The 11755-nt window shown below is 31.2% G+C and overlaps 2 protein-coding genes, 1 long non-coding RNA gene and 1 pseudogene across 4 annotated transcripts; 2 read left to right on the forward strand and 2 right to left on the reverse strand.

The window, feature by feature from the left end:
• Positions 1-161: 161 nt before the first annotated feature.
• Positions 162-1755, reverse strand: LOC117240452. Of its 2 annotated transcripts, none has more exons than XR_004494694.1 (2): positions 1127-1755; positions 162-362 (listed from the first exon to the last, which is right to left on the reverse strand). It is a non-coding gene; the product is annotated as an uncharacterized LOC117240452 (long non-coding RNA). The 2 variants fall into 2 exon arrangements; XR_004494693.1 differs by having other exon boundaries at positions 162-365.
• Positions 1756-1849: 94 nt separating this feature from the next.
• LOC117240451 lies at positions 1850-4489 on the forward strand (annotated as a pseudogene).
• Positions 4490-6028: 1539 nt separating this feature from the next.
• LOC117240450 (survival motor neuron protein-like) lies at positions 6029-8024 on the reverse strand. The gene is made up of 7 exons (XM_033506485.1): positions 7968-8024; positions 7596-7778; positions 7376-7470; positions 7058-7080; positions 6371-6668; positions 6172-6251; positions 6029-6103 (listed from the first exon to the last, which is right to left on the reverse strand). The coding sequence occupies exons 1-7, from the start codon at positions 8010-8012 to the stop codon at positions 6045-6047; spliced, it is 783 nt and encodes a 260-aa protein (XP_033362376.1). The 5' UTR covers positions 8013-8024; the 3' UTR covers positions 6029-6044.
• Positions 8025-8948: 924 nt separating this feature from the next.
• On the forward strand, positions 8949-10683 carry LOC117240449 (adrenodoxin-like protein 2, mitochondrial). Its single transcript, XM_033506483.1, has 4 exons — positions 8949-9296; positions 9712-9824; positions 9989-10121; positions 10489-10683. The coding sequence occupies exons 1-4, from the start codon at positions 9148-9150 to the stop codon at positions 10577-10579; spliced, it is 486 nt and encodes a 161-aa protein (XP_033362374.1). The 5' UTR covers positions 8949-9147; the 3' UTR covers positions 10580-10683.
• The last annotated feature ends 1072 nt before the right edge of the window (positions 10684-11755 follow it).

The following is an 11755-nucleotide window of genomic DNA, read 5'->3' on the forward strand; positions in this document are numbered from 1 at the left end:
TATAGTGGTCAAATTTCACATAAATCACAAACATATGGTAGTCAGAAGCTATACTCACGACATGACAAATCATGATGGTGTCATGAAAAATGGCGTCCGTCCATATATATTCAAACGCAACGAACAAGTTCGAACTTTTCGAGAATAAACGATTTGTTCGATAACATCTGTCGCGAGCTTCTCTTCCTTTAACGATAACAATTGACAACTAAAGCTCGAGAGGCTCGTAAGGATGAACAGCGACCAGTATCTAGAAGCTATGTACTCACCTGGGCAAGGAGACTCCAACACCAAGGACGTTGGAAGTTTCGAAAAGCGAAGATGGAAACTGAAGTAGCACGTCAGGTCAACTCTGGCAAAAACTGCTAAAGAAAGAAAAGTCCAACTAATTTGTTTCCAACAATAAAATGAAATTAATTTGTTTCACAAATTATTAACTGGATATTATTCAAAAATTATTCAAAATTCGCTTGATTGATTCACGGCCCGGGACACTTGGGTCATACCATTTTGGTAATGGACGAAAATGGCAGACGGAAGAACGACCGTTTTTTTTTCATATTTCTCTTTCCCCGGGAAACGAAAGAATGCCCGAGCACCTTGTTTCATTGTTTCATTTCTTCTCGGCATCAATTTCAATCTTTTTAAACGAAATATAATCTGAACGATGAAAAGTTCATTCAAATAATGCTCCGCGCCAGACACTCACGAAAATTAAGAAGAAACACGGAAAATTCGCGAATAAAACGGATTTCTTTGTCCCAGTGAGATAATAAATCTCGTACACGTATTGGTTTTTAAAATCAATATATCCACCAATGTGCACTCGTTTAACAAGGGTGATGGAACGTGCCAAAAATCTCTCAAGAGGGTCTTGGCAACGGAAGAGTCGAAAATGTCACAATTATGAATGAAAAATTCGAATAGTTGCTGATTTTACAGTCGAAACCGATAAAGAACTCCAGATATTCCCCCAATTAATTTACAATAAATTCGCGAAAATGATCGATTGCTGACGTCATTGTATTCTAGAAAGATTGTAAAACGATAAGAATTTATTGAAAAAACTTATATTCGATGATAACACTTCTAATAAGAGTACTAAGAGGAGCGATTCTGTACTCACCTTCCTGCCTCGAAGTACCGAACGCAATTAACCGTCCGCCCAGGATGGAACCGTTCGGAACTTTTGTAAGTCACTGCACGGCCGCTGCTTATGGTGGAAATGTAATAGATATAAGTACAGAGCGCGTGAGCGAACTAAAAACGCGATAGAGAAGTAGAGAGAGGATGTTCCGTCCTTGTCTAATGACGCGCACTTGTACAGGAAATATGTAACAGCGGTATACGAGCAGCGTCAGTGTCCACTAGTGTGCATGCCTGATTAAACAAGGACAGGAAGTATCTATACATGGTGTTCTCTTTCTATTTCCATGTTGCATCCATCTTACTATACAGTACACACACTCAGCTATTCTATCATTATATTTGTGCGTTGCTTATGTGTGAACCAAACATTTCCATGACAACAAATCGTTTGTCTCTTGTTTGATGCTCGGTTTTCAACGGAGTTGAAAGAATTTTTTAAGAGAAACGTAATGGACGGGTTGTTTTTAAAGTAATAAACGGAAATTCTCGTATCCATTGAGAAACGATAGGCGATTTGAAAGTGTCACTATGAACGGTGATTTATCGATGCAAGGTAGTATGAATAAGATATTTTATAATCTGCGAAAAAAGGTAAGGAATATTCTAGATTTTAGATTTTAGAATTTCAACGTCACAGACGAGTGTGTTTTGTTATTTCATTTGTAATATTGCTGCAGTTCTCTTAATAGCTGTTCGTTTCATGCGATACTCGCACATAGTATCTATGACTTTTGCTTCTAACAATTTTTATAATTAGGCTGTATCAAATATTTTTAACGTTCGTGTTTCATGAAAAATCATGTGTAACTCGTTGAATTCGCAAATGTAACAAAAAATTACATGAAAAACCTTATATTATTGTAATGAAAAAATAATTATATTAGGAGGAGAGTCGTATTTCGGAACGTCATCGGAACATATTATACCTTGTATGTGATTATTTGGAACACAATGGGTGAGTATATTATAATTAAAATATATTCCTAGTTCCAATTCTTTTGAATAGTGTCAGTGACCAATCGAAATAGAAATCAGTGGACATCATGGAAAGAGAAGGCGAAACCAAATTTGAAAATTCGACATCGGTAATTCAGTAGTTAAGAATAACTCAATCGATAATGTAGATTAACTAGTTATAAACAAATATATGAAGTATAAATTCAAATTATTCTTATCCATCTAAAAATTGGAAATTAAAAAGCAGAAGACAAGAAATTATCTTCGAGGATCTATATAGTAAATACATTCTTTTGCCTGTCTTACCTAGAGATAAAACAGTTGTTTGATGGTTATCTTATAGTGTTCAGTCATTGCGAAAAATATTTTTAATCAGTTAAAAACTATAATTAATTAAAAACTACATTTTTTTAGGTATATAGACGTTAGCGATGTATTATTCCGGGAAGCTCGTCTATCTCTCGAACATCGGGTTTGCGACAACATCGATTTGGAAATTATCGTTGCAGAGTATGAAAATTATTACAAGATGAAATTTCAAAAATATCCCATATTGTGTAAGAAAATAACTGGAAGGGAAATGACGAGGGAAGTGACAAATGCAAGCAAAACGTAAGAATTTATATTATTTAACGATATTAAACGGTATTCAACGTATTCAACGTATCGTATTCAACGTATCGTATTACAATATGATCCAGTGTTTGTAGAAGTATTGAGACAAAAGCCAAATCTGTTAGTAAACAAGCGAGAAGTGAGCCTGTGAAAGAGACGAATCTACAGCAGAAGATAACTGATGACAATACGAATCATATTAATCTCGCAATGACAGTGACGTCAATATTCCCCAATGAGAGTGATGGACGTTCATCAGAAGAGCTATTTAACGTCCCAATGGAACAATCCATGCAATCGAAGATATTGAAATGCATTGAAAAGCTTTATTCAGATAATCCGGAATTACGAGGCTGAGGACATCTCATGCGTAAGTTATTTTCGATTAATATACGTATCGTAAAGCTTTTAAACGATAAAATTCCCGTCGATAAACCGTCCAACGTATATCGACGATGAGGTGATTTCAGTAACGCTTCAAATATCAAATTACGTAACACTTACTTAATATAGAGAAGACGCCATTTCATCTTTGTATCGTCACAGGAGATCATAGTAAACAAATTAAATGTACATTGGGATGACGTTATAGGCCTAGAGGAATGTAAAACCGCTGTTAAGGAGGCCGTTGTGTATCCCCTTAAGTATCCTATCTTTTTTGATGGCCCGTTTTCCCCCTGGAAAGGTATTTTGCTGTACGGCCCACCTGGTACAGGTAAGATACTCGCATTCTTTTCATTTCTGTACGTGTTTACAAGAAATATACAAAACAGGGAAAACGAAGTTAGCGAAGGCAGTCGCGACAGAATGCCATTGCACCTTTTTTAACATAACTGCCAGCTCATTGGTCAGCAAATGGAGAGGCGATTCCGAGAAGTATATACGTGTAAGTTGCTTTGTCTATGTAAGTTTCTTTGTTCCTTTGTCTATGAAGGAGAGATTCTAGGTATAAAAAGATTTGATTTTATTTTTCGTCATTTATATATAAATAGAATAGTTGTTTGGAAAACGAAATGATATCATATTCGTGATGAGGCAATGAATTTAAGGAATTTCGAATATAATATTTAATGAATAATACATTTGTTAAACTGAACAGGTTTTATTTGAACTTGCCTATAGTCATTCGCCTACAATTATTTTTATCGGCGAGATTGACTGGATCGCCACAAATAAAGGAGACTGTATATTGTCTGAACCTGCAAAGAGATTCAGATCAGAACTTCTTTCTAGATTGGATGGATTAGTGTCTAATGAGAATTCTAATGTAGTTCTTCTGGCTACAACTAATTCCCCTTGGTACGTATATCACGTTATTTCAATGTTTTCTAAGTAGAAAATATCGTAATATTTCTCCAAATTCCAAATATGTTATTGTGTTGTTTGAAGTATTCCTTCATTATTATTAGTATAATAGAACGATAATATTTATTGTAAATATGTTATTAGGGGCATTGATGCAGCTTTACTCAGGCGTCTCGAAAAGCAAATATACGTATCATTACCCAATGAAGTTGCTCGACTTGGTATATTCAAATTATACCTTAGCAACCACTTATTAGAAAATACAGATATTGTAAACCACATAGTAAAATGTACTGAAAGATATTCTTGTGCAGATATAAAATTGCTTTGTAAGCAAGCGTGGCTACTAGAAATAAGCCCGATATGGAGGAGACTTGAAAAGAAAGAAACACCTGTTACCACTTTGAAATATGAATTAAAAAGTTATGAAATATTAGCAAAATTGTTAAAAAAAATGTCACCTACAGTTATGCAAATAGATAAATATGATACGTGGAACAAATAAATACGCAATCGTAAGGACAGATATTGAAAAATATAAATAAATGGATTATCGTTCGAGAAATCATTCGCATGTGTGTGCATGTGTGTATGCGCGCATGTGTGTGCGCGCATGTGTGTGCGCGCATGTGTGTCATGTGTGTCATGTGTGTGCGCGTGTGTGCGCGCACGCGCTGTAGGCTAAGTTTAAAATGTTCGGTTGTATTATATCCTTGTATTATATATGTCGGAGATGAAAGGAAAACCGGAGCCTTCCCTTTGCAATTTTGAGGAAGCCTTCTAATGCTTTAGCCTAGATTTTATCATAACTGTAATTAAGCAATTGTCATTTGTAATTGTTTGATATTTGTGAAAGCGAAAGTGGGTTCGAGGTGACAACTGGTCGCCGAACGTAGCCACGGTCACGGGATAAACGTTTTGCCTGACGAAGGTGTGGATCGGTTGTATTGTTCTCCCTAGAAATCACATAGAATTGTACTTTAGAGATGTCGATATAATGGGACACACGTTGTATTAGGAATCAATCTCCAGACAGAAACTGCCTAGCAACGACGTTTGAATCTTTCTCGATGTTTCCAAAGAGTATACAACAAACTTTTGACAGAAATTGCCTAGCAACAACGATTGGAACCTTCTCGATGTTTCCAGCGAGCATATAACAAACAAATGCAGTCGTATAGCGAAAAAGATTTTCATCAGATATTCATTCGTGTGATCGCCTTGGAAAGTGATACATCGAGCAATTTACCGAGTGTCTCAGCAATTGTAGTTTGTGTTTAAAATTATTCTACACATAGTAAAGAGTTATCCCGTTGACCGTGGATTCGTTTGAACCCCGGAACATTGTTAATAGCGTTAATTAAATTCATTATTCGTGAAACCTATCAATCGTTAATCTCATTATACGTTAAATTCATTATTCGTAAGACATATTATTCGTTCCTCTTATTGTTCGTTAAACTTATTAATCTTTAATCTAATTATTAGTTAAACTTATCATTTGTTAATCTTATTATTTATTAAACTCATTATTCATAATATTTCGTAAAATCTTTTTTATTCGCGTAAACATATTCTGTTTCGTAAAACAATGGCTAATTATTCGTTCCTCTTATTGTTCGTTAAACTTATTAATCTTTAATCTAATTATTAGTTAAACTTATCGTTTGTTAATCTTATTATTTATTAAACTCATTATTCATAATATTTTGTAAAATCTTGTTTATTCGCGTAAATATATTCTCTGTTTCGTAAAACAATGGCTAATTCAAACGAAGGATCATTACGCGCCTTAAATCCTAATGATAACCCGACATATATATGTGAGTGTATTTTATCAAAAATATGTTTTTTATGTTTTCTTATCTTAGTAATTATTTTTAAAAAAGTCTTAAAGTCTTATATGAAAATAAAGCTGTTCTTTATTTCAAATAATTGAAGTAAATAAATACAATGAGTTTTATATTTTATTATATCTTATATTATTGTTATATTGTTATTGAAAAAAATTGATATAATCAACAGTTCTTCCTGTTCTCTTGATTGTTTCTTGCTTGTTTCAAACCATGATAATAACCTACAAAAGAAATAACATAGTCCATTGAAAATTTAATATACAATAAAATACTTATATGAAATAATTACCTGTGTAATATACCATGTAACCACTAATATACCATGACATCAACATACTTGAAAGTGCGTCTGTATCATTATCTGGTAATCTAGTACATTTTATTAAAATTTCGTATTTTTTTCCAAATAAAATGTTAAACTTATTCCAAATTACTTATTAATATTAGAAGTATTCAGCATTCCATTAGAATTTTTAAATTGTACTTACTTGGCCATTAATTGTGGTGGTAAAGGAGGTGCAGGTGGCATTATATCAGTCATCGAATTGAAAGATGGTCCCGGTATGAAGTGATGTTTATACGCATTTGCTTCTTCAGAGTCACAATCCATTTTTTCTACATTATATTTTTTCGAATTTACATTTGTAGAAAAATTAGTCTCACAAGTCTCATCGTTCTCTTCATTGAATTTCTCTTCCAAAACTTTCTTTTGTTGTGCTATTTGACTTTGCAAACCTTCTGATTCTAAAAGAGAACTCAACTCGACTTTCTCTGTATTACCATAGCCTAAACACAGAGTAAAAGAAATTTTTGTCATTTAATAGAATGACTGAGTGCCATTCGGTTACTGTCCTTACAGGCAATGTATTAGAATTTCCCGTGCATAAATGTATATGTATAAATGTTTGCCTTGATATATGTAGTAATAATCACTCGTCTAATGAGGAGAATTATATTCCAAGCAGCTAATAATGAACAATAAGTAACATGCATGTTTATGGTTCATGACCCTATATCCCACGGGTCTCCCCATAGACATTGACAGGTACTCCTGCCCAGTTAAGGACCTGCTGAATGACACTGTGATAGACTATGCGAAAGCCTTTACTTCATATATATATATGTATTTTTAGTACATTTCTTAATTGACATAACCATCATGCTAAAGGTATTACCTACAAATTTTACAACACACGTGCTGTTGAGGTTATTCGGTGTGTAAACAGAGAAAACACGTGGATAAATTGTAAGGTAGAAAATATATTTAAATAGAAGTGTAATAAGTAAAAATACAATTTGAGCTGGTCCAGATCCGCACGCTAGCTGTGTTACCTAATAACTGAAAAACCCCGAAGCCAACGTCGCCTGTCTACTGTTTATGGCCTGACTTCGTCGCAGTCTTTTGTCTACACGCTGTCGATGGCTTCAGTGCTTGAGAAAACTAAAAAAGACCAGATGTAGAGTTTTCTTAGAAGTGGTAACCACTTCAACACGTGCCATTGTTTTCGTAAATTTTTGATATTATAGCTTCATAAATTTCTCCATCCTCTGAGTATATTGCACGATAAGGTGCTCCTATGATCCATTTCTATAGAGAAAAGATGTGTATACAAATAAATATAAGTAAATAGCAAAATAAAATAATTTGCTTCTTAATCAATATATTTAATAATATTCTGTATCAAATTTGTAATATTCTATCAAAATCACAACCTTATGTAATTTACTTGCGTGTTTAGGCTGCTTAAGATTTTGTAGGTTTTCTTTCGGTTGAGAATTTCCAACATCCATTCCCATTCGCTTGATAACTTCTTCTTTTGCTAAATTTATTGCTTTATCATATGCTTCTATTAATGCACTATCATCCCAAACATTATCATTGGCTGTGTCTGTATCCTTTTGAGATAGCAAATTATACGTTATTAATATTGATACAAGTATTTTATTATCAAACTATTGCAAATTATCATATATGTCATTTTTCAAAAATTGACTAAAAGGTAATGGACACTGTTAATTACTATTATGCTAAGATCTTGTACTAAAATAATGATAAAACCATTACGTTTCCATTACCATACATACGTTTCCATTTCCTCGTATAAAAAGAACATTCATATCATCTGCCATTTTAAAATAACATCATTTAAATATTGAATTTGCTTCTGAAATATTAATTTGTCTCATTTCTTTAACTCTAACACATTGTAAACAATGATGACATTATACCAACTATAATACTAAAAATCTATTCCCCATTCATTCGAAAGATTATTTTTTGAAGCAAGGTTAACATTGAATGTTCCCAAACTTCAATAACTGTATTTTACTTTCTTTACAATATCTAACAATATATTAGAATACTATAAAAAAATATTGTATGCACAAGAAACTGTTTATAGCGAAATAGCAAAAGAATTAATCACATATTATAACTAAAACGAGATTGTTAAGCAGATTATATTATACTGCATATGCGTTAGTGTTTCAGCTGGTAAATATAGTTTTTATATCTGAAGATAAATAAGATTTAATTCTATAAAATTGCATAATGAGTTATACATATATCTATTACTATTCGTATTTCCCCTTAGTTGTATGTTGTCAATAGCATCAATCACGAACATATAAATAAATATAGAAGAAACCGTTCGGAAATGGAAAGGGAAAAATAAACATGGAAGACAAGAAAGTTTTCTTCAGGTTTAGCGTATGCGTGATACGCTTTGAATGTCTCAGATAAAGATAAAGATACTCTGCTCATTTCTATTTGTTCCGCAGAACGAGAAATTTGTTGTCTTTCATATTGGTTTTTACGATTCAATTTTTGGGCAGTTTTCCCTAGCGAGTGTCGGTCCCTGTTTGATATAACCAGACCGTAATTTATACAGATATGTATTATAGATATATATTTGTAAAACTGAAATCAGATGAAATAAATGTTGCCTGAGGTTTTAAACGTTTAATAAAAACAATATTTCATTTGGAAAAAATGTAAGATATGTAAAATTACACATTGATCATTTTGCTGGTCTTGTATCATAAAACATGTGACCCGAAGAGCACGTGTCCGGTAGGGATACGTCACTTGTGTTAGGAATCGTTTTATAACCTATCACAGTAAAGGAACGTCCCAGTATAGCAGCCGAAGAATGCCGTGAAAGTTTTTGCACAAAGTACAATTGATCTACAATTGATATTTTCCGCAATACTTATCTGGTGTTCGGTCAGGGTGTCCCATACTCATGATATTTATGACAGTGGAATGGCGTTAGTAAATCAATTACAAAAATTTTCGAGATCAATTCTCGGTATTGCATCAAATTATTCAAAATATACAAGCAACACAACGTTGCCCTTTTTGCAGGCAACAAGAGGAATATCGACCACGCAACCACTTTCAGAAAAACAAGAGTAAGTGATACAAATTTTCTTGTGTTTTCCTTCTTTTTTTAATAGAATTTCAGTACTTACCTTCCAATATAAAATTGGTGTCAAAATAATAATGCTAATAATAATGTCTAAGAAATTTTTCTCTTTGTAGGAGTATAACATCTAGAAAAATAACATAGTATTAATAGAATAGTATTAATAAGAACAACATTGACAGTGAACAACTAAAAATATAACACTGTTATAAATATATGATATACGAATTTTATTTATGTATTATTAAGACAAGTATATCTTATTTTTAAATTATTTCTATTATCATAAGTGATACATATAATTAAGGTATAATTAAGAGAAGATTAATTGAAGAAACACAAAAAATAAAGAAAATAATTATATTGAGATAATTTTTATCTTTCATAAATATTATTTTCAGAGTAAATATAACGTTTGTTAAAGCAAGTGGAGAGAGAATCAAAGCAAAAGGGAAAGTTGGAGATACTATATTAGACATAGTAGTAAATAATGAAATTGATTTAGATGGATATGGTATGTTTTAAAGAAGCATAATTTACTTAATTTAAAATAAATAATTTTGAGGTAGGAAATATTTGAAAATTTTAATTTTTATCAAGTTTAATATTCTTATTATTTTTAACTTTTGATACTTTATTATATAAGTATGTTGTAATATTAAAATATAATTGATATAGGTGCTTGTGAAGGAACATTAACTTGTAGTACGTGCCATTTAATATTTTCGAAAGAAGTTTATGATGCACTTCCTGACAAACCAACAGATGAAGAATTAGACATGTTGGATTTAGCATATGAATTAACAGATACGTTAGTTCATAATAATCAGTATCAAATCATTCACATTATTAATTCTATTACCCTTTAATATTTTATAAAGTGAATTTTTCTATTTAAATTTATGTAAAAACAGGTTAGTATTGGGTACTTCGAAATCTGCATCTCAATGTAGAATTTCAAATCGCTATCTCTGAATACTACGAAACTGAAATTATAATAAATTTTCATAGTTTTTTATTTACGACCCTATAATCATTACAAATCTATGTTTGAATTAGCATATTTACAATGTTGATTTTCAAATGGATAAATAGAAATCTTATTGTGTATTAGTATTAATTTGTATAGCAATAAATATATTTATTGACATATTCAGTTATATAATATTTAATTTCAGGTCACGGCTAGGCTGTCAAATAGTAATGTCTGAGGAACTAGATGGAATTGAGGTAAGAGTTCCATCAACAATTAATGATGCAAGAGCATAACTGAAATTATCTATAGGTTTTTGAAAATTTGTATACAATGTTATACATCTCTTGTTAAAAAACCCTTGTTATAATTATTAAAATATTGGTATTAAAAAAATATAATAAAGAATCTTGTGTTTAAATGTGAAGCTTATATATATACATATTTTATAGTATAATTGCAATTTTGATATTTGTACATTGCCATTGTAAAAAGCCTATCAAATTATGAAGAAAATATATCTTTTATTTTTAATATACAGGGTGTCAATTTTAAAACGTTCATCTAAATTATTTTCGTTACTATTAAAGATAAGAAGAAATTACTAAGGAAGACTTAAATGGTTTTAAGATGTGTACTTGGTTATGATAAAAAAGACTCTTGTGGAATAAATTTTGCAACTTCTGAAAGATTATATAAAAGCTTAGAACCTAAAAAATAATTTGAAATTAATTTCGTTTAGATATACTGTTTGATTTCTTAGCTATGGGCAAGTTTAAAAGATCATCAAACTCATGGTCAACAAAACAACAGAAATGTACATGCAATGCTTTTCCGTTTCACAACAAGTTATCTGACACTATCATCATTTTCGTGGCACATGCAACATTATCGATTCAGTATAGTAATGTTTTGGATTAAAACAAATGTCTCGACATTGGAGCAAAATATTTCAACCTTTAAGGACTAAAATTAAAACTTATGAGTTTGTTTATAATTTTAATAGATTTTATTAATATTGTGTTTACTGGTTTATTAATTACAAGAAAGTTTGTAAAAGACTGAAGTTTTAAGTAAAAAGTACAAATATTCTTTCAACAAAATTAGTCAAATCACATCATTATTTATACATATTGTATATAAATAAAATATGCGGATATATTACTTTACCCTAGAATTAAAATTCAATAATATTGAAGAATCTTATTTATTCAGATTTTGTACATTATCGCCTCTAACCTCGGATAATAGAACAACAAATTAAATATTTTTAAACAAAAAAACTTTGTTCCTTTGTTTGATTTCCCTTGCTCGCGTTTCTTAACTACTTAGATATAAAATACTTACGTTTTCGAAAATTCATACTTCACAAGCTACTAAACGCTTTATCTGTTCAGGATAATTTATTGTTTTCTTAACTAGATACATACCAAATACATCTATTAAGTTGGTATTTCTCATAATTACCAGTA

The sequence above is a fragment of the Bombus vosnesenskii genome, unplaced genomic scaffold, assembly GCF_011952255.1.
Source record: "Bombus vosnesenskii isolate JDL3184/JDL3185 unplaced genomic scaffold, Bvos_JDL3184-5_v1.1 scf7180000014635, whole genome shotgun sequence".
NCBI classification, from domain to species: domain Eukaryota; kingdom Metazoa; phylum Arthropoda; class Insecta; order Hymenoptera; family Apidae; genus Bombus; species Bombus vosnesenskii.

What these genes read in the sequence shown, in the direction of transcription:
- LOC117240450 (XM_033506485.1), bottom strand. Translation starts at nt 8,012, where the DNA reads ATGGCAGATGATATGAATGTTCTTTTTATACGAGGAAATGGAAAC. An exon ending in GTGTGTTGTAAAATTTGTAG is followed by an intron (nt 6,669 to 7,057) that starts GTAATACCTTTA and finishes CTCTGTGTTTAG; the next exon opens with GCTATGGTAATACAGAGAAA. An exon ending in CCACCACAATTAATGGCCAA is followed by an intron (nt 6,252 to 6,370) that starts GTAAGTACAATT and finishes AAAATGTACTAG; the next exon opens with ATTACCAGATAATGATACAG.
- LOC117240449 (XM_033506483.1), top strand. Translation starts at nt 9,148, where the DNA reads ATGGCGTTAGTAAATCAATTACAAAAATTTTCGAGATCAATTCTCGGT. An exon ending in CCACTTTCAGAAAAACAAGA is followed by an intron (nt 9,297 to 9,711) that starts GTAAGTGATACA and finishes TATTATTTTCAG; the next exon opens with AGTAAATATAACGTTTGTTA. An exon ending in AATTGATTTAGATGGATATG is followed by an intron (nt 9,825 to 9,988) that starts GTATGTTTTAAA and finishes TAATTGATATAG; the next exon opens with GTGCTTGTGAAGGAACATTA.